The sequence below is a fragment of the Oncorhynchus mykiss genome, chromosome 21 (assembly GCF_013265735.2).
Source record: "Oncorhynchus mykiss isolate Arlee chromosome 21, USDA_OmykA_1.1, whole genome shotgun sequence".
Taxonomy (NCBI): domain Eukaryota; kingdom Metazoa; phylum Chordata; class Actinopteri; order Salmoniformes; family Salmonidae; genus Oncorhynchus; species Oncorhynchus mykiss.
The window spans coordinates 45,569,527-45,595,802 of NC_048585.1; the positions used below are offsets into that span (position 1 = coordinate 45,569,527).

At 42.8% G+C, this 26,276-nt stretch overlaps 2 protein-coding genes across 3 annotated transcripts in view; both read right to left on the minus strand.

The window, feature by feature from the left end:
* Nucleotides 1-9,718: 9,718 nt before the first annotated feature.
* On the minus strand, nucleotides 9,719-25,713 carry LOC110500568. Of its 2 annotated transcripts, XM_021577979.2 has the most exons (20): nucleotides 25,620-25,713; nucleotides 14,944-14,988; nucleotides 14,800-14,855; nucleotides 14,588-14,677; nucleotides 14,205-14,332; nucleotides 13,861-14,004; nucleotides 13,707-13,775; nucleotides 13,433-13,609; nucleotides 13,106-13,202; nucleotides 12,689-12,912; nucleotides 12,358-12,511; nucleotides 12,058-12,269; nucleotides 11,765-11,882; nucleotides 11,374-11,579; nucleotides 11,165-11,282; nucleotides 10,889-11,058; nucleotides 10,375-10,472; nucleotides 10,149-10,264; nucleotides 9,875-10,068; nucleotides 9,719-9,800 (listed from the first exon to the last, which is right to left on the minus strand). In XM_021577979.2, exons 2-19 carry the CDS (start codon nucleotides 14,964-14,966, stop codon nucleotides 9,905-9,907), a joined length of 2,364 nt encoding a protein of 787 aa, XP_021433654.2. In that variant the 5' UTR covers nucleotides 14,967-14,988; nucleotides 25,620-25,713; the 3' UTR covers nucleotides 9,719-9,800; nucleotides 9,875-9,904. The 2 variants fall into 2 exon arrangements, with proteins under 2 accessions (XP_021433654.2, XP_021433653.2); XM_021577978.2 differs by lacking the exon at nucleotides 25,620-25,713 and having other exon boundaries at nucleotides 14,944-15,062.
* LOC110500569 overlaps nucleotides 19,845-26,276 on the minus strand; it is a 40,510-nt gene continuing 34,078 nt past the window's right edge. The window contains exons 7-19 of the mRNA XM_036957975.1: nucleotides 24,062-24,238; nucleotides 23,735-23,831; nucleotides 23,318-23,541; nucleotides 22,987-23,140; nucleotides 22,691-22,902; nucleotides 21,946-22,063; nucleotides 21,560-21,765; nucleotides 21,346-21,463; nucleotides 21,070-21,239; nucleotides 20,512-20,609; nucleotides 20,282-20,397; nucleotides 20,014-20,205; nucleotides 19,845-19,939 (exon numbers count right to left, since the gene is read on the minus strand). Coding sequence (XP_036813870.1) covers nucleotides 20,057-20,205; nucleotides 20,282-20,397; nucleotides 20,512-20,609; nucleotides 21,070-21,239; nucleotides 21,346-21,463; nucleotides 21,560-21,765; nucleotides 21,946-22,063; nucleotides 22,691-22,902; nucleotides 22,987-23,140; nucleotides 23,318-23,541; nucleotides 23,735-23,831; nucleotides 24,062-24,238 — 1,839 coding nt within the window. The 3' untranslated portion in view covers nucleotides 19,845-19,939; nucleotides 20,014-20,056. The remainder of the gene's footprint in view (nucleotides 19,940-20,013; nucleotides 20,206-20,281; nucleotides 20,398-20,511; nucleotides 20,610-21,069; nucleotides 21,240-21,345; nucleotides 21,464-21,559; nucleotides 21,766-21,945; nucleotides 22,064-22,690; nucleotides 22,903-22,986; nucleotides 23,141-23,317; nucleotides 23,542-23,734; nucleotides 23,832-24,061; nucleotides 24,239-26,276) is intronic.

Here is a 26,276-nt window from a genome sequence, read left to right on the forward strand (position 1 = left end):
AGGTTCAATATCAGAAAATGCCACACCACAAGACATCTATCCCGACATTCAACCTGAACAGTTCCTGAAAGACGAATTAAAGGTAATACCAATCAGGCTTCCATTGTTTTAAAAACGTTATTATAAAACGTATCATAGGCTAGAAGAAGTCTTAACCACTGTAAACCCACAAACACTGCAAGCAGTATAAAGGAAAAGGGACATGCTATACTACCCGTCTAGTTACATTGACTCCAGAGTATGACCCAAGCACTGCTATGTTTCCGTTCCACTCTCTGGAGGATTCCGACTGTATCTCTTCCTTGTTGGGCAGGATATCAACCCTGATAACATGATCTTTAACCCATTTCAATATTAATGAAGCCAACAATAGATATAACGATTGTGTTGATCCAGATTCAAATTTCCTGAAATTTACCAGAAATAAGTGTCACTTGTGATTACTGCAATGTTAAGTAATTTAACAACCTGTATAGCAGTGTACCTAATCCCAAGACAAGTTTATTTTCGACCTTTCGTTTGAACGTTCGCAGGCTTCCTAAAAAAACATGATCACCTTGGTCATTCAAATCAAATCAAATCAAATTTATTTATATAGCCCTTCGTACATCAGCTGATATCTCAAAGTGCTGTACAGAAACCCAGCCTAAAACCCCAAACAGCAAGCAATGCAGGTGTAGAAGCACGGTGGCTAGGAAAAACTCCCTAGAAAGGCCAAAACCTAGGAAGAAACCTAGAGAGGAACCAGGCTATGTGGGGTGGCCAGTCCTCTTCTGGCTGTGCCGGGTGGAGATTATAACAGAACATGGTCAAGATGTTCAAATGTTCATAAATGACCAGCATGGTCGAATAATAATAAGGCAGAACAGTTGAAACTGGAGCAGCAGCACAGTCAGGTGGACTGGGGACAGCAAGGAGTCATCATGTCAGGTAGTCCTGGGGCATGGTCCTAGGGCTCAGGTCCTCCGAGAGAGAGAAAGAAAGAGAGAATTAGAGAGAGCATATGTGGGATGGCCAGTCCTCTTCTGGCTGTGCCGGGTGGAGATTATAACAGAACATGGCCAAGATGTTCAAATGTTCATAAATGACCAGCATGGTCGAATAATAATAAGGCAGAACAGTTGAAAGAAACTGGAGCAGCAGCACGGCCAGGTGGACTGGTGACAGCAAGGAGTCATCATGTCAGGTAGTCCTGGGGCATGGTCCTAGGGCTCAGGTCCTCCGAGAGAGAGAAAGAGAGAAGGAGAGAATTAGAGAACGCACATTTAGATTCACACAGGACACCGAATAGGACAGGAGAAGTACTCCAGATATAACAAACTGACCCTAGCCCCCCGACACATAAACTACTGCAGCATAAATACTGGAGGCTGAGACAGGAGGGGTCAGGAGACACTGTGGCCCCATCCGAGGACACCCCCGGACAGGGCCAAACAGGAAGGATATAACGCCACCCACTTTGCCAAAGCACAGCCCCCACACCACTAGAGGGATATCTTCAACCACCAACTTACCATCCTGAGACAAGGCTGAGTATAGCCCACAAAGACCTCCGCCACGGCACAACCGCAAGGGCGGTTCGTTGCTCCAGAGCCTTTCCGTTCACCCTCCCACTCCTGGGCCAGACTACACTCAATCATATGACCCACTGAAGAGATGAGTCTTCAGTAGAGACTTAAAGGTTGAGACCGAATTTGCGTCTCTGACATGGGTAGGCAGACCGTTCCATAAAAATGGAGCTCTATAGGAGAAAGCCCTGCCTCCAGCTGTTTGCTTAGAAATTCTAGGGACAATTAGGAGGCCTGCGTCTTGTGACCGTAGCGTACGTGTAGGTATGTACGGCAGGACCAAATCAGAGAGATAGGTAGGAGCAAGCCCATGTAATGCTTTGTAGGTTAGCAGTAAAACCTTGAAATCAGCCCTTGCTTTGACAGGAAGCTAGTGTAGAGAGGCTAGCACTGGAGTAATATGATAAAATTTTTTGGTTCTAGTCAGGATTCTAGCAGCCGTATTTAGCACTAACTGAAGTTTATTTAGTGCTTTATCCGGGTAGCCGGAAAGTAGAGCATTGCAGTAGTCTAACCTAGAAGTGACAAAAGCATGGATTAATTTTTCTGCATCATTTTTGGACAGAAAGTTTCAGATTTTTGCAATGTTACGTAGATGGAAAAAAGCTGTCCTTGAAATGGTCTTGATATGTTCTTCAAAAGAGAGATCAGGGTCCAGAGTAACGCCGAGGTCCTTCACAGTTTTATTTGAGACGACTGTACAACCATTAAGATTAATTACCTGTCTTTTCTTAGTCATGAATGTTCCATTGTTGCCCTTTCAGAAACATTGTTGACTGAAGAGACAACCACGTTTATGACATGTCTCATTATAATGCTGTTTGTTCACCACTGTAGAACCTCAACATCTGATAACATTGATGTTGAATCTCTTTTCATAAAAATGACCTGTTAATTTTTTGGTGGTAAAGAAGTGCTAATTGAATGCATCTATCGGCCACCCTGATTCTGACATTCGTAGTTTCATTGATATCCTTGCATCAACCTTGGATTTGATTAATAATTAAGATAAAATGTGTTTTCTAATGGGTGATTACAACATACATTTATTTAAAAGTGATAACCACTCACTGACATCAGACTTTTTGAATAATTTATACTCTAGCATCTGTATTCCCTCATCTATAAACTCACGCGAGTGACCAGTTAGTTCACCTGCCGCCCTTATTGATAATATTTTGAATAATGTGGTTAATACAGGTATATTTTACATTGACATTTCTGATTACTTTCCAATTTTCCACTTCTCTTTGGCAGCTGGAAATGAACAGGCGGGAATATTTAGTAGCATTAAATGTAGAATATTTAACTACAGTAATTGTGAGCGCTTTAAGATGTTGATTGATGATATTTCTTGGAAAAAATAATGATAATCAGGCCGATGTGGAGTCTGCTTACCAGACTTTAACCTTGGTTTACAACCGATCTCAAATAATCCAGTTTTTTTTTAAAAGAAGTTGTATAAAACAATTCTCACAAATCCCTCTCCCCTAAACTCTGCACATTTACTCACCTACTTTGGATATCCCCCCAAATATATTTTACTAACAAATTCCAAGAATCCTTAAGTAATAAGTCAACTTGGAAAATCGTTTATCAACTGTTGAGTTCTAAAAAGGCATCGACAACTAACCCATCTCAATGTATTGTTGGAAATAAGACTTATAGTGACCCTGATGTAATTTCATGTGAATTTAATATTTTTTTTTGTGAATGTGGGTTCTTCTCTGTCAAAGAAAACTGATGGAAATCCCTTGGATTACATTTAAGGGACATTTCCCTTCTCTGCTTTAGTTTGACCCCCCTGAAGTAATGTAGGTGATGGCGGTATTGGTCATTTAAAGATATCAGCAGCAGGTCATGATGAGATTGGTCTTCCTCGATCACTGAGCTGCTGACATATGTCTTCACCAAATCTATGCAAACTGGTATTGTTCCTAAAGATGAGGAAAATGGTCAGTTATCCCCCTCTATAAATCTGGGGATCCAAGATCTTTTACAAATGATCACCCAATATCTATACTACCATGTTTTTCAAAAAATCTTTGAAAAATCGGTGTATAAGAGAATGTTGACACATTTAAATCAACATTTTATTCTATATGAGCACCAATATGGTTTTCATAAAAACTTCACCACAGATATGGCTCTTATGCAATTGGTGGATAAAATATTTACAACCCTTAACAACAATGAACATGCTCTTGGCATCTTTTTACATTTATCCAAAGCGTTTGACACGGTTGATCATGAAATATGACTTTCTAAATTGCATTATTATTCTTTTCATGATTTATCCATATAATTGGTTACATAGTTATATTTATGATAGAGAACAATTTTATATTTGTTATTCCTAATCTATTTCAATGACCTTGCTGCTGTGTCTTCTACCGTACTTCCCATTCCCTTTGCTGACGATAACAATTAGATTTTATCACATAATAATTTTGATTCACTAATTAATGAAGCCAACTCAGGCATGGCCAAATAAAATCAGTCCAGATAAACAAATTATCTTTATTGTGCTCACTAGTAAGAATAAGAAATATTGTTTAAAAAATAATCATAAAAAGGCCAGAATCTCAATTGGTGGAAATGGCATGGAACAAGTCTCATACACTAGATTCCTCTGAATTCTAATTGATGAAAAGTTATCCTGGAAAGATCCCATTCAATTTGTCCGCAGCAAAGTAATAGTCTGTTGGTATCATCATGAAGATTAGTTGTTTGGTTCATCAGGCTTGCTTCCTAACTCTTTACTATAGCTTAATTTACTCATATCTCATTTACTCTAATAAATTACTCATCATACAAAATACATTTGCTAACCACTTCCTTTAATTCCATGGCTCCATCTGCACCTTTGTTTAAGAAACTCAATATCTTGTCTATTTACGACATTAATGTACTCGAATTATGCATTTTCATCTACAAGTACTCATACCTTACAGACAGTTTACCTAAACCCTTCAATGGATTCTTCCAGGTTAATTCTGAAATCCATCTATATAACACAAGACACTGTGATAACCTTCACCCTTCCCACTGCCGCACCTCACATAATCAATTCTCTACCATACTCTGAAATTCTAATCTTCATCTTTTCAAAACCTCACAATCTGTCAATAACTTCAACTGAAGACTGGGGGTCAGCCTGATTAACCAAACTACTCAGTAATCTCCTCCATATAGCCTAATTCACACATGCACATCCACACCTGCACACACATATTTTAAATAAAACATAAACTGTTTTTTTTGTTGTGATTGGTTCGTCTGTACAGTTATGATTAGTGGGTTTTGTTATCTGTTTAAACAACAAACAAAAAATATTTTTGTACTTACTCTACCGTTCAAAAGTTTGGGGTCACTTAGAAATGTCCTTGTTTTTGAGAGAAAAGCTCATTTTTTGTCCATTAAAATAGCGTCAAATTGATCATAAATACAGTGTAGACATTGTCAATGTTGTAAATTGCTATTGTAGCTGGAAACGGCAGATTTTTTTTATGGAATATCTACATAGGCCCATTATCAGCAACCATCACTCCTGTGTTCCAATGACACGTTGTGTTAGCTAATCCAAGTTTATCATTTTAAAAGGCTAATTGATCATTAGAAAACCCTTTTGCAATGATATTAGCTCAGCAGAAAACTGTTGTCCTGATTAAAGAAGCAATACAACTGGCCTTTAGACTAGTTGAGTATCTAGAGCATCAGCATTTGTGGCTTCAATTATCTCAAAATGGCCAGAAACAAAGACCTTTCTTCTGAAACTCGTCTGTCTATTCTTGTTCTGAGAAATGAAGTCTATTCCTTGTGAGAAATTGCCAAGAAACGGAAGATGTCGTACAGTGAAGAGGCGACTCCGGGATGCTGGCCTTCTAGGCAGCGTTTCAAAGAAAAAGCCATATCTCAGACTGACCAATAAAGATAAAATATTAAGATGGGCAAAAGAACACAGACACTGAACAGAAGAACTCTGCCTAGAAGGCCAGCATCTCGGAGTCGCCTCTTGACTGTTGACGTTGAGACTGGTGTTTTGTGGGTACTATTTAATGAAGCTGCCAGTTGAGGACTTGTGAGGCGTCTGTTTCTCAAACTAGACACTCTAATGTACTGTACTTGTCCTCTTGCTCAGTTGTGCTCCGGGGCCTTCCAATCCTGTTTCTAATCTGGTTAGGGCCCGTTTGCGCTGTTTTGTGAAGGGAGTAGTGTACAGCGTTGCACCAGATCTTCAGTTTCTTGGCAATTTCTCACATGGAATAGCCTTCATTTCTCAGAACATGAATAGACTGATGAGTTTCAGAAGAAAGTTCTTTGTTTCTGGCCATTTTGACCCTGTAATCGAACCCACAAATGCTGATGCTCCAGATACTCAACTAGTCCAAAGAAGAGCAGTTGTATTGCTTCTTTAATCAGCACAACAGTTTTCAGCTGTGCTAACATAATTGCAAAATGGTTTTCAAATGATCAATTAGTCTTTTAAAATTATAAACTTGGATTAGCTAACACAATGTGCCATTGGAACACAGGAGTGATGGTTGCTGATAATGGGCCTCTGTACACCTATGTACATATTCCTTTAAAAATCAGCCGTTTCCAGACACAGTAGTCATTTACAATGTCTACACTGTGTTTCTGATCAATTCAATGTTAATTTAATGGACAAAAAATGTTGCTTTTCTTTCAAAAACAAGAACATTTCTATGTGACCACAAATATTTGAACAGTAGTCTATATATTGTGTATCGTTTTTTTTGTGGTGTGGTGTGGCTTCCAACCATACCATTTAAAAATATATATATATATTTTAATCTTCATTGCTGTTTATTTTCTTTGGTGCAAGTTGCTCACTGCTTTTCTACCCTCTTAGGAGGACAAGGTGTTCACCTTTAACTTCAACTTGTTCATGACTGGTCCTGGTCAGTTCCTGGATGGGAGACCAGATGCTGCTGGAAGGGGTGTTGGAGGGCCAGTAGGAGGCACTCTTTCCTCTGGTCTAAAAAAATATCCCAATGCCCCAGGGCAGTGATTGGGGACACTGCCCTGTGTCGGGTGCCGTCTTTCGGATGGGACATTAAACGGGTTTCCTGACTCTCTGAGGTCATTAACGATCCAATGGCACTTGTTGTAAGAGTAGGGGTGTTAACCCCGGTGTCCTGGCTAAATTCCTTAATCCCCCTCCTCTCCCCTGTAACTATTCCCCAGGTCGTTGCTGCAAATGAGAACGTGGTCTCGGTCAACTTACCTGGTAAAATAATGGATAAATAAATAAAACTAACGACAGTGGAGACAAGCTACACCATATCTGACACCTGGTCTCCTCTGCCCTAGTCTCCAGAGAAGTTAGCTGTGAGCACATCACAGAGGTACTGATCTATGGTTCTATACTGAACCAAAATATAAACGCAACATGCAACGATTTTAAAGACTTTACTGAGTTACAGTTCATATGAGGAAATCAGTCCATTGAAATAAATTCATTAGGCCCTAATCTATGGATTTCACATGAATGGGAATACAGATACGCATCTGTTGTTCACAGATACCTTTTTTTTACAGTAGGAGCGTGAATCAGCAAACCCATCAGTTTCTGCTGTGACCACCATATGCCTCATGCGGTGCGACACATCTCATAGAGTTGATCAGGATGTTGATTGTGGCCTGTGGAATGTTGTCCCACTCCTCTACAATGGCTGTGCGAAGTTGCTGGATATTGGAGGGAACTGAAACACGCTGTCGTACACGTCGATCCAGAGCATCCCAAACATGCTCAATGGGTGACATGTCTAGTGAGTATGCAGGCCAAGGAAGAAATGGGACATTTTCAGCTTCCATGAATTGTCTACAGATCCTTGCGACATTGGGCTGTGCATTACCATGCTGAAGCATGGGGAGATGGCGGCTGATGAATTGCACGACAATGGGCCTCAGGAGCTCGTCACAGTATCTCTGCACATTCAAATTACCATTGATATAATACAATTGTGTTCATTGTCCGTAGTTTATGCCTGCCCATACCATAACCCCACGGCCACTCTGTTCACAACGTTGACATCAGCAAACCGCTCACCCACAAGATGTCTACCATCTGCCCGGTTCATTTGAAACCTGGATTCATCCTTGTAAAGCACACATCTCCAGCATGCCAGTGGCCATTGAAGGTGAGCATTTGCCCAGTGAAGTTGGTTACAATGCCAAACTGCAGCCAGGTCAAGACCCTGGTGAGGACTACAAGCATACAGATGATCTTCCCTGAGATTGTATGACAGTTTGTGCAGAAATTCATCAATTGTCTAAACCGACAGTGTCATCAGCTGTCCGGGTAGCTGGTCTCAGATGATCCCGCAGATGAAGAAGCCGGAGGTCATGGGCTGGCGTGGTTACACGTGGTCTGCAGTTGTGAAGCCGGTTGAACAAACTGCCAAATTCTGTAAAACGACATTGAACGCGGCTTATGGTAGAGAAATGAAAATGTAATGTTCTGGCAACAGCTCTGGTGGACGTTCCTGCAATCATGCAAATTGCACACTCCCTCAGAACTTGAGACATCTGTGGCATTGTGTTGTGACAAAACATCACCATTTAGTGGCCTTTTATCCCCAGCGGTTTAATCAGCTTCTCGACATGCCACACCTGTCAGGTGGATGGATTATCTCAGCAAGTTAAAATGCTCACTAACAGGTATAATACATTTGTGCACAAAATGTGAGAAATAAAGTTGTGTATGGAACATTTCAGGGATCTTTTATTTCAGCTCATGAAACTTGGGACCAACACTTTACATGTTATATTTTAGTTCAGTTTCTATAACCCACAATGTATTTGAAAAAGTGGGTAAACTGCCTACCCTCTCAGCAGAGGCAATTCCACACAAACACATGCAAAACAGGTCGCCTACATTAAATATGATCGTTCAATTAAAACATTGACACCCTAGTTCATGAGCTGTCCATAAGTTGAATGCTTGGACTTCAATCATGCGACAGAACACTTTACTTACATTTGTATTAAAGCGTTTGAATTAGAAAATATAAAACTTACGATTCCTGGAACTCTGAAAATGCACCTAAATGCCTACGTTCACATTGGTCTCGCGTTGAGAATAGTTGTGCAGAGAAATCAAGAAAGAAGCCTATGCCATTATATAATCAAATGCTTCTAACCAGAAGCCAACTATAGGCCTACCGTTGTTGGATGAGCATTGGTGTCTAGCTGAAGGCTTGTTGTCTGGGGCAATTTGACCAGTCAAATGTGATTCTGATTAGCAAATCACCTACGCCGACACTCAAGTAGCCTGTTAATGACACTTCCAGCAATGAACAAGCTGGACCACCGCCAACTTTAAAGATTTTAATTGGCTAAATCACTTCTACCAGGATATGACTTGTGCCAACTGTCGTAGTGCAATCTAGACCTATGCCACGTTCTGATGGGACCAGTTACAATTCAGCATTTCAGTAACATGCAACTTGACACTGGCTGATGCAGTGTGTTGTGTAAGGTCAGAATTGGGGTACCCGTTAACAGCCTTAAAAGCATCCAGGTAAAATGTGTATAACTTGACAGTGTATGAGCCTTAAATTCTAGGCATAACTTAGTGGTCAGACATACTCATGACAAGTCAACTTAAAAATCTAACACCCTTTGCAGTCACAGAAGACATTGTTTCTATAGCATGTCATTGTTCTCTATAGCATATATGCTCAGCTATGCCGGCGTGTGCCATTTCAAGTGAAGTACTACAAAAAGCATGTCTGAGGCTTTATAAGTTATAGAATGATAAAGGGGAAAGCTGTAATTAAGCCATTAATTTTGGAATACAACTTGCCTCGAGCTTGCTTGACTCAATATCTAGTAACACTAGCCTCAACATGGTTAATTATTTTTGATCTCATGGTCATGCCTTGCTACCAAAAAGCAGTCTATGAAGCCGAGTGCTTAAATTAGTCAAGCAGCAGTTAACTGAAAGTGGCCACGGTTAGAACTGCTGAGCACCCCTTAAAAGGCCAACATGAGTCTTAAGTAACATGAAAGCATCACACAAAGCATTTACCTAGCCAACTTAGTTACCAAATAAAGTCCTCACTTGTGATATAATCCCCAAACTGGATGCAGCCACATCCCATAACAATCAGGACAAGGTACAGATTGTAAGAAAATATTTATTAAGAACCAGACTTAATTATATTCACAAACACTTGATTCATTCAGCGGTTTCATTTGTTCCTGTGGAGAGAATAAAATTAAGTTAGATCTCATCTAGGAATATGACGTGTAGAATAGATTTCTCCATCTCATACCATTGTATGGAGAGTGACTGGGGTCTGGGCCTAAGTGGTTCCTTTAGGTTGGTTCATTTGCCAGCTGAAGACTTTGACGTATTTAGCCCTAGGGTTGATGCCAGGCATTTCCCTCCCAGGACTAAGGCCTGTGTTGGAAGTAGTTGTGGAGGTCAACGGTCTTCTGGTAGTGGGTGGAAAGGTGGGCTGAAATGCTATGATTGGACAGAGTCAGGTGTAAAAAGCTGTAGCAGTTTTACCACCCTCATTAGCTGCACAACTACCCCACACTTACTTTTTACAGGAACTCTAGTCAAGATGGTGCCAACTCCTGGAGAGTCTGCATCAAACCGCCAATAAGCAAACAGCTTGTATAGGTCACTCAGTGGATAGACACAACGAACTATAATCCTAAAAAGAGAACTGAACATTAAAGCCACAAGTGTCTGTAGTGAGAGTTAATGACTGACTGTGAATATTTATTTTAACCAATGAGGCAGTAGATTAGTGAAGTCACGTACACAGAGGCAGTATCCCTGGTTTTGACTGGTGCGTTCACAGATTGGCTCGTGTACTCAACGTTGATCTCATTTTCATAGGTAACATGCTGATGGTCAACCTAGATGACAAGAGGACATCACAAGCCTGAACATAATTCAATGAATATCAAACTGTTGCAAGCCATGTCTAAAAACAGGTTGTTCCCTTATCAGGCCTCATGATAAATAGACGCCTGTCAGTGAATATTTAAATATTCAGCCTGTATGCTGACAGTTTGAGGGTGAGGCTTGCTAATCTCGTGGACCGATTCTGCGGCTGAACCAATGACGGGATGCATTGATAACAGCATTAGTTCGCAGGTTATTTGGAAGCATCAGGATTGGGCAATTTCTAAGACATATGTAACCAGAACTAAGTCATGCAGCTGAACAAACTAAGTAAGCTGAGTTCTGGGTTACCAGATTAGATGCTGACAGCCTTATTTGAAGTAGTCACTGGTAGGGCCAGTCACTTGTATGGGTTGGACAGTTATACCTGGACCCTGGTACCACAGGTGTGGAGTCCAAAGCTAAAGAGAGCCCTGGTGTCATCCGTCTCTTGAGGCCTGCAGGTGGAGTCCAGGAGAAAGGTTCCGTTGGGTTCAGCTCCAGGGATGGCCAGAGTCACATCAGTAACCACTGTCACCACCCCTTCAGTGGAACACACTAGAGAAAGTTGTGTTAGAGCTGGGCTAGAACAAAGTGAATGATCAACACTAAACAGTCAGGCAATAAATTAAGTTGCAGGCAAAGACGAGGCACTAGTAGTTACCTATGACCTCAGTAGTCTGGAAGAGACAAGCTTTGACCAAGGAACTCTTGACCTCCAAGGTCTTGGGAAGTCGTGAGTGAATTTCAAATGAGCCGTAGAACTGCTTCAAATTGATGTCCTGGGGGAAAAAAAAAAAGAGCAGGTACATTTTAAATAATTATAACTCATACGACAAGCCAATTTAAGCGCTTGACCAATGAGCATCTCACCTTATAAGTGTAGCCAACAGAGAAGAGGGGCACTTCCAGGGTCAGACTCTTGCTGTCATTCTGCATGATGTAGCCCCGCTTTGCTGCCAGATTTGTGGTCAGAATGTAGGGGCCAACACCCACCTCCCACAGGTAGTCAAATGGCTTATGGTCCATCTGGAAACTGATGCTTTTCTCATTGCAGACGCCTTTGAAGACCGGAGGAACTGACGAAGAGAAGAGCGGCCCAATAGTTTAGTCAATAGTGCCAAAATGACATCAGGGGTAAACAGTGGTAGATCGCTGGGCTGCGTCCACGTTAGGCAGTGGTCAGAACCAGAAGGCTCGGGAAGACCATCTTGAGAAATAGCATTCCATCCCAGGTCTCTTACTAAAGTTCAAGTCAACTTACAGACATCATTGAACTGAGCCACGACTGAGGCCAGGTAGTAGAAGGGCTCCTCTTGAGGCAGGATGACCAATGTGTAGTTGATGTCCATCGAGAACTGAAGAAGCCCCTCTGGAGAGTACTATGGATATGAACACTCATTGAGAAACAAAATCTTACAGCCACATATTAGGGGTGAATCTGAGGTCCCCAAAACCCATTGGAAAATGTTGAGGAACCTTGGATCTCCTCCAATGAGAAGTCACGAGGAAATACCACAGTAGTTCATTAGACTAAACATAAATATTTCTCTTTACCAGCTTGTGAACAGCAGCATCCTCAAATGGCAGCCTGAGAATGTAGGCATGAAGGTTACTATTGGGCTGGGGGACCATGGTTATGACGAGATCACTTTTAGTTGCCTCTAGTATGGTGAAGTTGTGACCATTGACCGTCACAGCCACCAGGTCAACATCGTAGTAGAGGTTCCCCAGGTAAACAGTAAACACACGATCCTCAAGGACTGTTTCTGTGGTGGGAGAAGGACAACAGGGTCATTAGCAATCATGACCATGGAGCTGAAGATCCACTACGGATTGGCTAGTAGAATTCATTACGGTTAATGATGGAGAGGTGCTGGATCAGAAGAGGTGTGTTCATGGGCCTGTGGAGGCGGAGTCTGGTCTCCACACCACAGTCATCAAGAAAGATTTGTTCATAGTAGAGATGGACCACATAGACCTCATGGTACATGTTGCCCATCACAAAGCTCTGGAAGAGTTGAAACCGTTATGAAGCATCTGCCATTAGGTTATATGGTACAAAGTAGAATATTCAAGGTGTACAGAGGACATGAGTGACTGAAGCCATTTGCAGCTTCTCTACATCAGAATACAAGGTAAGCGTCTCCATGTGAATTGTCAGATGCCGGCCTAGTATGCTACTGACTTTTCTGTATCCTCCGGCAGCGTTGAAAGGGATGCTGATCTGGACAGTGGTGTCACTGATGTCCAAGCTGTAGCCTCGCTCTGCTGTGATGGGCTCATCCAGGAGCTGACCATCCACCCCCATTGAGATCTTGATGCTCTCCAACCCAGAGAGGCCAGAGACCAGCGGGGACAGCAGAGTGGGGGTCTGCCAGACCAGCCCCACCCCATCATACATCCCTTCATCTGGAAAGAGATTACAAGTGTTAAGACCCTGTGAGCAATTCTTCCTCTGCAACCGAGTGATCAAAACATCTCACAGATCTGAAATAACTTCATAGGTGAAAGTATTATTTGCTTAACTGAGCCATCACTATTGCTTAGGACAATCAGGTCGGATCCTTGATTATGTGGAACCTGATATTGCACTGGAACTTACTAGTGCTGCACGCAACAATCCAGTCCACCATCATAACCACCCATCTCTGCCTGGAGAACAGTATGGGATGGACCACCTCCACAACTGAACCATTGATCTGGAATTGAAGAATGGATTTAGTGTACTTGCCAACAGTACAAAAGGGGCATTTCAGTAGTCTAAATAAGTGGCTTCCTTCCCACCCTGCATAACCCTGGTTTTAAACATTACGCAATGTAAAACCCTCTTGGAATACAGCCACCAGTCTAGGTCGTTAATGTCAGATTAAGCAAGCCTGAAGACAACCAAGATAAAGGAAGCCATTGAACAGGACATTTAAATCCTCACCATGGAGACAGACCCCATGACAGACCGTGGTGTGTAGGGTGAGCGGAACACCAGTCTCCCCTGGGTGAGGTGGAACACGTAGCCCAGCTCACGAGCCTCTGAGAATGACATGGGAATCAGCTGCTGCCCCTCCTGCTGGAACATCACCTGCCAGGTAGACGTGGCAGAGCTGTGGGCCTGATGGGGAACAAGAGACAGGGCATGCATGGTGGTATTGGGGACAAACTGGTGGAGCTCATCTAATTGAGAATTTGCCAGATAGCCTTTAGCTTACTTTAGCAAGGGCAGCAGTCCAGGCATCCGTTGTACCAGACAGACAAGAAACGTCACTCCTCATTGACACCTACAGGGTAACATAACACTCTCCTATAAAAACACAAGCCCACCTCCACGAGCCCTGGATACAGTCTAGATCCATGCATCAGTACCTCCATATAGTTCTCCTCACAGCTGACTTCTCTGGGGGACCAGGGTAGAGGGAGGAAGCAGGTTGCATTCACAGAGTAGGTGGTTTCCACTCCACTTGCATCAGTTGTGATCAAGTTAAAGCTAAAAGTGAACACCTCATCGTCCTAAGACACATAAACAAGACCTTCAACTGAGACATTTGGTAGCGATTTCACTATAAATTATCTTTGAAAAACCCTCCAATGGGCACAGATGTCAATTCAATGTCAACTCCACATTGGTTCAATGTAATTGAAATGTTGATTTAACCAGTGAGCCCATGGGTTGTGGCTTTGAAAAGACCACAATGCACAGAAATATGAACCTGGTTGTCAGTGTGGCAGGAGAAGTAGGAGGCTCTGAGTTCAGCATGGCCAGGCAGAGGGAGGACACTGAACATGTAGCCACACTCTGACCCATACTGCTTAGTGATGGGGTGAACGCCGTCAGCATCTAGATAGGGGTAAAGCACTGGGTCAAATCAAATTATTTGAATATGCTCAAGTCCAATACTAAATAAAAATCAGTTTATTCTTAAGTGGCCCAACAGGCACAGAGAGAGACTGAAATATACTGCAGGGAGATACTTCCTGTCAGCACCAGCTACCAAACCCTGGCCAAGACATGTTAAGATGCCAAGTTCATGAGCTGACCAAACCTGGTTTCAAGTCCATTTTGCATCAGAATTAAGGTTAAAAGCCTACTTACCAACCGCTTCAAAGCGAGGTTCGTTCCCAGCAAATTGGAGTTGGGTTGTTACCAACATGTATCGATCCCGACACGCAGTCTCAATGGCCCCTATAAAAAGACACACAAGGTGAGAATCTGAAGGGTGGAAGCTATATGATTCTGACCAACAAGTCATACCAGTGTTCTATAGCTTGTATAAAGGCTAATCTGACTCAATTTAAGTTTCTTACCTCTTGGAAGGTCAGAACATCTTACACTAGGCCATACAGACAGGAGTAAACCTACTCTGTAAGAAAAACAATAGCACAGGTCAATAAAGGTTGCCAGCATCAAAACACTTATTCGAAAACATTTAAGCCCACCACCAAACTTACCCCAACCAACACCCAAAAGCCATTGCCACTGAGCAGTAGAAGTGTCTAGCCAGGAACAGCTAGTAAACTACACCTGCTAGTTAACACAACATCAACTATCACGTACTGACAATATACTAGACAAAACAACAGTTGATAAGTAGCATGTTCTCTGGCACTTTTATATGGGGGTGGTGCTGTGATTGAGGTAATTAATTAGCTAATTGGGTCACATGGTTGGTCATCTTGCCAGAGCCTAGGGGCGCAGCTAAATAGTCTGAAGTGGATTCCTCTACTCATCTCCTCTCCTTCCCCCTTTCTTAGGATGTGTTTCCATCTCCACTGAACAACAATATAAACGGATCATGTAAAGTGTTGGTTCCATGTTTCATGAGCAGAAATAAAATATCACAGACATTTTCCATACGAACGAAAAGCTTATTTCTATCGAACTTTGTGCACAAATTTGTTTACATCCCTGTTAGTGAGCATTTCTCCTTTGCCAAGATAATCCATCCACTTGACAGCTGTGGTATATCACAAAGCTGATTAAACAGCATGATCATTACACAGGTACACCTTGTGCTGGGGACAATAAAAGGCCACTCTAAAATTTGTCACACAACACAATGCCACAGATATCACAAGTTTTGGAGGAGAGTGCAATTGGCATGCTGACTGCAAGAATGTCCACCAGAGCTGTTGCCAGAGAATTGAATGTTAATTTCTCTACCATAAGCCGCATCCATCCGGCCTCACAACCACAGATCATGAGTAAGGCGTTGTAGTGGGCGAGTGGTTTGCTGATGTCAACGTTGTGAACCGAGTGCCCATGGTGGGGTTATGGTAGGGGCAGCATAAGCTACGGACAATGAACACAATTGCATTTTATCTATGGCAATTTGACCCCACTCCGGGATGCTGTCCTTCTAGGCAGAGTTTCAAAGGAAAAGCCATATCTCATACTGGCCAATAAAAAGAAAAGATTAACATGGACAAAAGAACACAGACACTGGACAGAAGAACTCTGCCTAGAAGGCCAGCATCCCGGAGTCGGCTCTTCACTGTTGAGACTGGTGTTTTGCGGGTACTATTTAATGAAGCTGCCAGTTGAGAACTTGTGAGGTGTCTGTTTCTCACACTAGACACTCTAATGTACTGTACTTGTCCTCTTGCTCAGTTGTGCACCGGGGCCTCCCACTCCTGTTTCTATTCTGGTTAGAGCCAGTTTGCGCTGTATTGTGAAGGGAGTAGTGCACAGCGTTGCACCAGATCTTCAGTTTCTTGGCAATTTCTCACATGGCATAGCCTTCATGTCTCAGAACAAGAAAAGACTGATGAGTTTCAGAAGAAAGTTATTTGTTTCTGGCCATTTTGAGCCTGTAGTCAAACCCACAAATGCTGATGCTCCAGATACTCAACTAGTCCAAAGAAGAGCAGTTTTATTGCTTCTTTAATCAGCATTTTTTAAACAGTTTTCAGCTGTGCTAACATAATTGCAAAAGGGTTTTCAAATGATCAATTAGCATTTTAAAATAATAAACTTGGATTAGCTAACACAACGTGCCATTGGAACACAGGAGTGATGGTTGCTGATAATGGGCCTCTGTACGCCTATGTAGATATTCTTTTAAAAATCAGCTGTTTCCAGACACAGTAGTCATTTACAACGTCTACACTGTATTTCTGATCAATTTTATGTTATGTTAATGGACAAAAAATGTTGCTTTTCTTTAAAAAACAAGGACATTTCTATGTGACCCCAAATCTTTGAACGGTAGTGTATATATTGTGTATAGTATTTTTGTGGTGTGGTTTTCTATAAGCCCATGGGCTTCCAACCACATGGGCTTCCAACCACATGGGCTTCCAACCACACCATTTAAATGTTTTATTTTTTTATTTTAAATATATATTTTAATCTTCATTGTTGTTTATTTTCTTTGGTGCAAGTTGCTCAATGCTTTTCTACCCTCTTAGGAGGACACGGTGTTCACCTTTAACTTCAACTTGTTCATGACTAACAACAGTGGAGACAAGCTACACCATATCTAACACCTGGTCTCCTCTGCCCTAGTCTCCAGAGAAGTTAGCTGTGAGCACATCACAGAGGTACTGATCTATGGTTCTATACTGAACCAAAATATAAACGCAACATGCAACGATTTCAAAGATTTTACTGAGTTAGTTTTTTTTAAAACATTTTATTTTTTACCTTTATTTAACTAGGCAAGTCAGTTAAGACAAATTCTTATTTTCAATGACGGCCTACCAGGGAACAGTGGGTTAACTGCCTGTTCAGGGGCAGAAGGACAGATTTGTACCTTGTCAGCTCGGGGATTTGAACTTGCAACCTTTCAGTTACTAGTCCAACGCTGGAACCACTAGGCTACCCTGCCACCCCATTTAAAGAATCCAGTCCATTGAAATAAATTCATTAGGCCCTAATCTATGGATTTCACATGAATTCAGATATCCATCTGTTGGTCAGAGATGCCCTTAAAAAAACAGTAGGAGCGTGAATCAGCAAACCCATCAGTTTCTGCTGTGACCACCATATGCCTCGTGCGACACATCTCATAGAGTTGATCTGGCTGTTGATTGTGGCCTGTGGAATGTTGTCCCACTCCTCTACAATGGCTGTGCGAAGTTGCTGGATATTGGAGGGAACTGAAACACGCTGTTGTACACGTCGATCCAGAGCATCCCAAACATGCTCAATGGGTGACATGTCTGGTGAGTATGCAGGCCAAGGAAGAAATAGGACATTTTCAGCTTCCATGAATTGTCTACAGATCCTTGCGACATTGGGCCGTGCATGACCATGCTGAAACATGGGGTGATGGCGGCCGATGAATGGCACGACAATGGGCCTCAGGAGCTCGTCACAGGATCTCTGCACATTCAAATTACCATTGATATAATACAATTGTTTTCATTGTCCGTAGCTTATGCCTGCCCATACCATAACCCCACGGTCACTCTGTTGACATCAGCAAACCGCTCACCCACAAGATGTCTACCATCTGCCCGGTTCATTTGAAACCTGGATTAATCCTTGTAAAGCACACATCTCCAGCATGCCAGTGGCCATTGAAGGTGAGCATTTGCCCACTGAAGTTGGTTACAATGCCAAACTGCAGCCAGGTCAAGACCCTGGTGAGGACTACAAGCATACAGATGATCTTCCCTGAGATTGTATGACAGTTTGTGCAGAAATTCATCAATTGTCTAAACCCACAGTTTCATCAGCTGTCCGGGTAGCTGGTCTCAGATGATCCCGCAGATGAAGAAGCCGGAGGTCATGGGCTGGCGTGGTTACACGTGGTCTGCGGTTGTGAAGCCGGTTGAACAAACTGCCAAATTCTGTAAAACGACATTGTGGTAGAGAAATGAAAATGTAATGTTCTGGCAACAGCTCTGGTGGACGTTCCTGCAATCATGCAAATTGCACACTCCCTCATAACTTGAGACATGTGGCATTGTGACATCACCATTTAGTAGCCTTTTATCCCCAGCGGTTTAATCAGCTTCTTGACATGCCACACCTATCAGGTGGAGGGATTATCTCTGCAAAGTTGAAATGCTCACTGGTATGTAAATAATTTGTGCACATAACATGAAATAAGCTTCGTGTGTATGGAACATTTCAGGGATCTTTTATTTCAGCTCATGAAACCAACACTTACCGTTATTTATATTTCTGTTCATTTTCAGTCCCTATACCCACAATGTATTTGTCTAAAAAAAAAAGTGGGTAAACTGCCTACCCTCTCAGCAGAGGCAATTTTACACAAACACATGCAACAGGTAGCCTACATTAAATATACGAGTTCAAAACGACACCCTAGCTCATGAGCTGTTCATAAGTTATGAGTTGAATGCTTGGCGTTTTCACCGATCATGCTACAAAACACCTTTCATTACATTGTTTTGTAACTAAGTTTTTGAATTAGAAAATATCTCTGAAAATGCCTACAGTCACATTTGTCTCAGAACAGTTGTGTAAACAAATCCAAAAATAGGCCTATGCCATTGCATAATCAAATGCTTCCAACCAAACTACAGGCCTACCATTGTTGGATGAGCATTGGTGTCTAGCTGAAGGCTAGTTGTCTGGAGCAATTTGACCAGTCAAATGTGATTGATTATCAAATCACCTACGCCGACACTCAAGTAGCCAACTTTAAAAACTAATTGGCTGAATCACTTCTACCAGGATAGGACTTGTGCCAACTGTCGTAGTACAATCTACACCTATGCCATGTTCTGATGGGACCAATTACAATTTAGCATTTCAGTCACACAACTTGACACTGGCTGATGCAGTGTGCTGTGTAAGGTCAGAATTGGGGTACCTTAACAGCCTTAAAGCATCCAGGTTAAAATGTGTAACTTGACAGTGTATGAGCCTTAAATTCTAGGCATAACCAAGTGGTCAGACACTCAAACACCCTTAGAATTCAGACATTGAAACAGCATGGTAAATAAACAGCAGCAATAGCCTTATATTGTTCTGTCTACAGAGACTTTAAGTTATAGGATGAGTAGGAGTCATCTGTAGTTACCCATTGATTTGGACTAATATAGCTTAATGCCACGAGCTTGCTTTACTCCATTTCTAGTAACACTAGCCTCAACATGGTCCCACCTTGCTGCCAAAATGCAGTTTATGGAGCCGTGTGTTTAGATTATTCAGGCCCCATCCTGCAGCAGTTGACCAAAAGTGGCAGGGTGGCCACAGTTAGAATTGCTGATCACCCCTTAAAGGCATACATGCGTCGTAAGTGACTGGGATGAAAGATATTCAAATGCGTCACAAAGCATTTACCTAGCCAACTTAATTACCAAATAAAGTCCTCACTTGTGATATAATCCCCAAACTGGATGCAGCCACATCCCATAACAATCAGGACAAGGTACAGATTGTAAGAAAATATTTATTAAGAACCAGACTGAATTATATATTCACAAACACCGCAATCACTCCCGATTCAGTCAGTGGTTGCATTAGTTCCTGTGGAGAGAATAAAATTAAGTTAGATCTCATCTAGGAATATGACGTGTAGAACAGATTTCTCCATCTCATACCATTGTATGGAGAGTGACTGGGGTCTGGGCCTAAGTGGTTCCTTTAGGTTGGTTCATTTGCCAGCTGAAGACTGACGTATTTAGCCCTAGGGTTGATGCCAGGCATTTCCCTCCCAGGACTAAGGCCTGTGTTGGAAGTAGTTGTGGAGGTCAACGGTCTTCTGGTAGTGGGTGGAACGGTGGGCTGAAATGCTATGATTGAACAGAGAGTCAGGTGTAAAAAGCTGTAGCACCACCCTCTTTAGCTGCACAACTACCGCACACTTACTTTTTACAGGAACTCTAGTCAAGATCGTACCAACTCCTGGAGAGTCTGCCTCAAACCGCCAATATGCAAACAGCTTGTATAGGTCACTCAGTGGATAGACACACCGAACTGTCACCCTAAAAAGAGAACTTAACATTAAAGCCACAAGTGCCTGTCGTGGGAGTTAATGACTGACGTAAATATTTTTAATTCAACCAATGAGGTAGTAGATTATCAGTGAAGTCACGTACACAGAGGCAGTATCCCTGGTTTTGATTGGTGCGTTCACAGATTGGCTCTTGTACTCAACGTCGATATCATTTTCGTAGGTAACATGCTGATGGTCAACCTAGATGACAAGCGACATCACAAGCCTGAACATGATTCATTGAATATCAAACTGTTGCAAGCCATGTCTAAAAACGAAATGGTTGTTCCCTTGTCAGGCCTCATGAGAAATATAGACACCTGTCAGTCAAAGTCTGAATATTAATTTAAATATTCAGCCTGTATGCTGACGGTTTGAGATGGAGGATTGCTGATCTCGTTGACCGATTCTGCGCCTGAACCAATGACGGGATGCCTTGATAACAGCAGTAGTTCCGGCGTTTATTTTGCAGGTTATTTGGACGCATCAGGATTGGGCAAATTCTAAGACATATGTAACCAGAACTAAGTCATGCAGCTGAACAAATTAAGCTAGATTAGTTCTGGGTTACCAGATTAGATGCTGACAACCTTATTTGAAGTAGTCACTGGTAGGGCCAGTCACTTGAATGATTCAAATTGTATGGGTTGGACAGTTATACCTGGACCCTGGTACCACAGGTGTGGAGTCCAAAGCTAAAGAGCACCCTGGTGTCATCCGTCTCTTGAGGCCTGCAGGTGGAGTCCAGGAGAAAGGTTCCGTTGGGTTCAGCTCCAGGGATGGCCAGAGTCACATCAGTAACCACTGTCACCACCCCTTCAGTGGAACACACTAGAGAAAGTTGTGTTAGAGCTGGGCTAGAACAAAGTGAATGATCAACACTAAACAGTCAGGCAATAAATTAAGTTGCAGGCAAAGATGAGGCACTAGTAGTTACCTATGACCTCAGTAGTCTGGAAGAGACAAGCTTTGGCCAAGGAACTCTTGACCTCCAAGGTCTTAGGAAGTCGTGAGTGAATTTCAAATGAGCCGTAGAACTGCTTCAAATTGATGTCCTGGGAAAAAAAAGAGAAGGTACATTTTAAATAATTATAACTCCTACTTGAGCCAACGACAAGCCAATTTAAGCGCTTGACCAATGAGCATCTTACCTTATAAGTGTAGCCAACAGAGAAGAGGGGCACTTCCAGGGTCAGACTCTTGCTGTCATTCTGCATGATGTAGCCCCGCTTGGCTGCCAGATTTGTGGTCAGAATGTAGGGGCCAACACCCACCTCCCACAGGTAGTCAAATGGCTTATGGTCCATCTGGAAACTAATGCTTTTCTCATTGCAGACGCCTTTGAAGACCGGAGGAACTGACGAAGAGAAGGTCGGCCCAATAGTTTAGTCAATAGTGCCAAAATGACATCAGGGGTAAACAGTGGTAGATCGCTGGGCTGCGTCCACGTTAGGCAGTGGTCAGAACCAGAAGGCTAGGAAGACTGAGAAATATCACTTCCAGCCCAGGTCTCTTACTAAAGTTCAAGTCAACTTACAGACATCATTGAACTGAGCCACGACTGAGGCCAGGTAGTAGAAGGGCTCCTCTTGAGGCAGGATTACCAACGTGTAGTTGATGTCCAACGAGAACTGAAGAAGCCCCTCTGGAGAGTACTATGGATATGAACTCATTTAGAAACAAAATCTTACAGCCACATATTAGGGGTGAATCTGAGGTCCCCAAAACCCATTGGAAAATGTTGAGGAACCTTGGATCTCCTCCAATGAGAAGTGTCATGAGAATTTTCTATCCCAATGATTATAACTATAAGCAAGCTTTGACCAATTCCCGAGGTTTGTAAGACCCTGGGTTTAATAAATAGGAAAAGACTCAGCTTATGCAAAAGGTAGTCCTTTATTCACGAGAAGGTGCTAAGAAACCTATAATGCACACAGCCTTCTATATAACTCCTACAAGTGCATCTGTTCCTCTTTTGGGGGGGGGGGGGGGGGGGAACTTTCTCCTGTCCTTGGTCTCACAGTACTAACACATGTGTTGTCAGTTCCTCTTTATCACACAAAACACAATGTTCCCACTGTCTCACAATATTCTAGTATTGTGTCTAAACACATCGTCTAAGCTTCTGTAACTATTAGGGTGAAATACTTCAGTCATAACTCTTAATGTCATTCAGATTCTCTTACTACTTTAAACGTAAATTCCCTTATCAAGAAGTCATGAGGAAATACTGAGAAAAACCACAGTAGTTCATTAGAGAATAAAAATAAGTATCTCTTTACCAGCTTGTGAACAACGGGATCCTCAAATGGCACCCTGAGAATGTAGGCATGTAGGGTACTATTGGGCTGGGGGACCATGGTTATGACGAGGCCACTTTTATTCGCCTCTAGTATGGTGAAGTTGTGACCATTGAGCGTCACAGCCACCAGGTCAACATCGTAGGAGAGGTTCCCCAGGTAAACAGTAAACACACGATCCTCAAGGACCGTTTCTGTGGTTGGGGGGGTGACAAGTGTCATTAGCAATTATGACCATGGAGTTGAAGAGCCACTTCGGATAGGCTAGTAGAACTTACGGTTAATGATGGAGAGGTGCTGGATCAGAAGGGGTGTGTTCATGGGCCTGTGGAGGCGGAGTCTGGTCTCCACACCACAGTCGTCAAGAAAGATTTGTTCATAGTAGAGATGGACCACATAGAACTCACGGTACATGTTGCCCATCACAAAGCTCTGGAAGAGTTGAAACCGTTATGAAGCATCTGCCATTAGGTTATATGGTACAAAGTAGAATATTCAAGGTGTACAGAGGACATGAGTGACTGAAGCCATTTGCAGCTTCTCTGCATCAGAATACAAGGTTAGCGTCTGCATGTGAAAGGTCAGATGCCGGCCTAGTAAGCTACTGACTTTTCTGTATCCTCCGGCAGCATTGAAGGGGATGCTGATCTGGACAGTGGTGTCACTGATGTCCAAGCTGTAGCCTCGCTCTGCTGTGATGGGCTCATCCAGGAGCTGACCATCCACCCCCATTGAGATCTTGATGCTCTCCAACCCAGAGAGGCCAGAGACCAGCGGGGACAGCAGAGTGGGGGTCTGCCAGACCAGCCCCACCCCATCATACATCCCTTCATCTGGAAAGAGATTACAAGTGTTAAGACCCTGTGAGCAATTCTTCCTCTGCAACCGAGTGATCAAAACATGTCACAGATCTGAAATGACTTCCTAGGTGAAAGTATTATTTGCTTAACTGAGCCATCACTATTGCTTAGGACAATTAGGTCTGATCCTTGATTATGTGGAACCCGATATTGCACTGGAACTTACTAGTGCTGCACGCAACAATCCAGTCCACCATCATAACCACCCATCTCTGCCTGGAGAACAGTATGGGATGGACCACCTCCACAACTGAACCATTGATCTGGAATTGAAGAATGGATTTAGTGTACTTGCCAACAGTACAAAAGGGGCATTTCAGTAGTCTAAATAAGTGGCTTCCTTCCCACCCTGCATAACCCTGGTTTTAAACATTACGCAATGTAAAACCCTCTTGGAATACAGCCACCAGTCTAGGTCGTTAATGTCAGATTAAGCAAGCCTGAAGACAACCAAGATAAAGGAAGCCATTGAACAGGACATTTAAATCCTCACCATGGAGACAGACCCCATGACAGACCGTGGTGTGTAGGGTGAGCGGAACACCAGTCTCCCCTGGGTGAGGTGGAACACGTAGCCCAGCTCACGAGCCTCTGAGAATGACATGGGAATCAGCTGCTGCCCCTCCTGCTGGAACATCACCTGCCAGGTAGACGTGGCAGAGCTGTGGGCCTGATGGGGAACAAGAGACAGGGCATGCGTGGTGGTATTGGGGACAAACTGGTGGAGCTCATCTAATTGAGAATTTGCCAGATAGCCTTTAGCTTACTTTAGCAAGGGCAGCAGTCCAGGCATCCGTTGTACCAGACAGACAAGAAACGTCACTCCTCATTGACACCTACAGGGTAACATAACACTCTCCTATAAAAACACAAGCCCACCTCCACGAGCCCTGGATACAGTCTAGATCCATGCATCAGTACCTCCATATAGTTCTCCTCGCAGCTGACTTCTCTGGGGGACCAGGGTAGAGGGAGGGAGCAGGTTGCAGTCACAGAGTAGGTGGCTTCCACTCCATTCGCATCAATTGTGATCAAGTTAAAGCTAAAAGTGAACACCTCATCGTCCTAAGATACAAAAACAAGACCTTCAACTGAGATACCTGGTAGTAATTTAACTAGAAAATATAGCTTAAAAGCCCTTCCCATGGGCACAGATATCAACTCAATGGCTACTCCACATTGGTTCAATGTAATTGAAATGTTGATTTAACCAGTGTGCCCATGGGTTGTGGCTTTGAAAAGACCACAATGCACAGAAAATATATGAACCTGGTTGTCAGTGTGGCAGGAGAAGTAGGAGGCTCTGAGTTCAGCATGGCCAGGCAGAGGGAGGATACTGAACATGTAGCCACACTCTGACCCATACTGCTTAGTGATGGGGTGAACGCCGTCAGCATCTAGATAGGGGTAAAGCACTGGGTCAAATCAAATGATTTGAATATGCTCAAGTGGAGTACTAAATAAAAATCTGTTTATTCTTAAGTGTTCCAACAGGCACAGTGAGAGACTGAAATATACTGCAGGGAGAGACTTCCTGTCAGCACCAGCTACCAAACCCTGGCCAAGACATGTTAAGATGCCAGGTTCATAAGCTGACCAAGCCTGGTTTCAGGCCCATTTTACATCAGAATTAAGGTTAAAAGCCTACTTACCAACCGCTTCAAAGCGAGGTTTGTTCCCAGCAAATGAGAGTTGGGTTGTTACCAACAGGTATCGATCCCGGCATGCAGTCTCAACAGCCCCTATAAAAAAGACACAAGGTGAGAATCTGAAGGGTGGAAGCTATATGATTCTGACCAACAAGTCATACCAGTGTTCTATAGCTTGTATAAAGGCTAATCTGACTCAATTTAAGTTTCTTACCTCTTGGAAGGTCAGAACATCTTACACTAGGCCATACAGACAGGAGTACAATTACTCTGTAAGACAAATATTAACACAGGTCAACAAAGTGTGCCAGCTTCAAAACACTTATTCAAAACATTTAAGCCCACCACCAAACTTACCCCACCCAACACCTGAAAGCCATTGCTCCGTAGAAGTGTCTAACCCTAGCCAGGAACAGCTAGTAAACTACACCTGCTAGTTAACACAACATCAACTATCACGTACTGACAATATACTAGACAAAACAACAGTTGATGAGTAGCATGTTCTCTGGCACTTTTATATGGGGGTGGTGCTGTGATTGAGGTAATTAATTAGCTAATTGGGTCACATGGTTGGTCATCTTGCCAGAGCCTAGGGGCGCAGCTAAATAGTCTGAAGTGGATTCGTCTCCTCATCTCTTCTCCTTCCCCCTTTCTTAGGATGTGTTTCCATCTCCACTGAATAACAATATAAACGGATCATGTAAAGTGTTGGTTCCATGTTTCATGAGCAGAAATAAAATATCACAGACATTTTCCATACGAACGAAAAGCTTATTTCTATCAAACTTTGTGCACAAATTTGTTTACATCCCTGTTAGTGACCATTTCTCCTTTGCCAAGATAATCCATCCACTTGACAGCTGTGGCATATCACAAAGCTGATTAAACAGCATGATCATTACACAGGTACACCTTGTGCTGGGGACAATAAAAGGCCACTCTAAAATTTGTCACACAACACAATGCCACAGATATCTCAAGTTTTGAAGGTGAGTGCAATTGGCATGCTGACTGCAAGAATGTCCACCAGAGCTGTTGCCAGAGAATTGAATGTTC

Coding starts and splice junctions, on each gene's coding strand:
- LOC110500568 (XM_021577979.2), bottom strand. CDS start 14,966: ATGGCTTTTGGGTGTTGGTTGGG. Junction 14,005..14,204: donor CCTGCCACACTGACAACCAG/GTTCATATTTCT, acceptor TATGTGTCTTAG/GACGATGAGGTGTTCACTTT. Junction 13,776..13,860: donor GTGAGGAGAACTATATGGAG/GTACTGATGCAT, acceptor GTTACCCTGTAG/GTGTCAATGAGGAGTGACGT.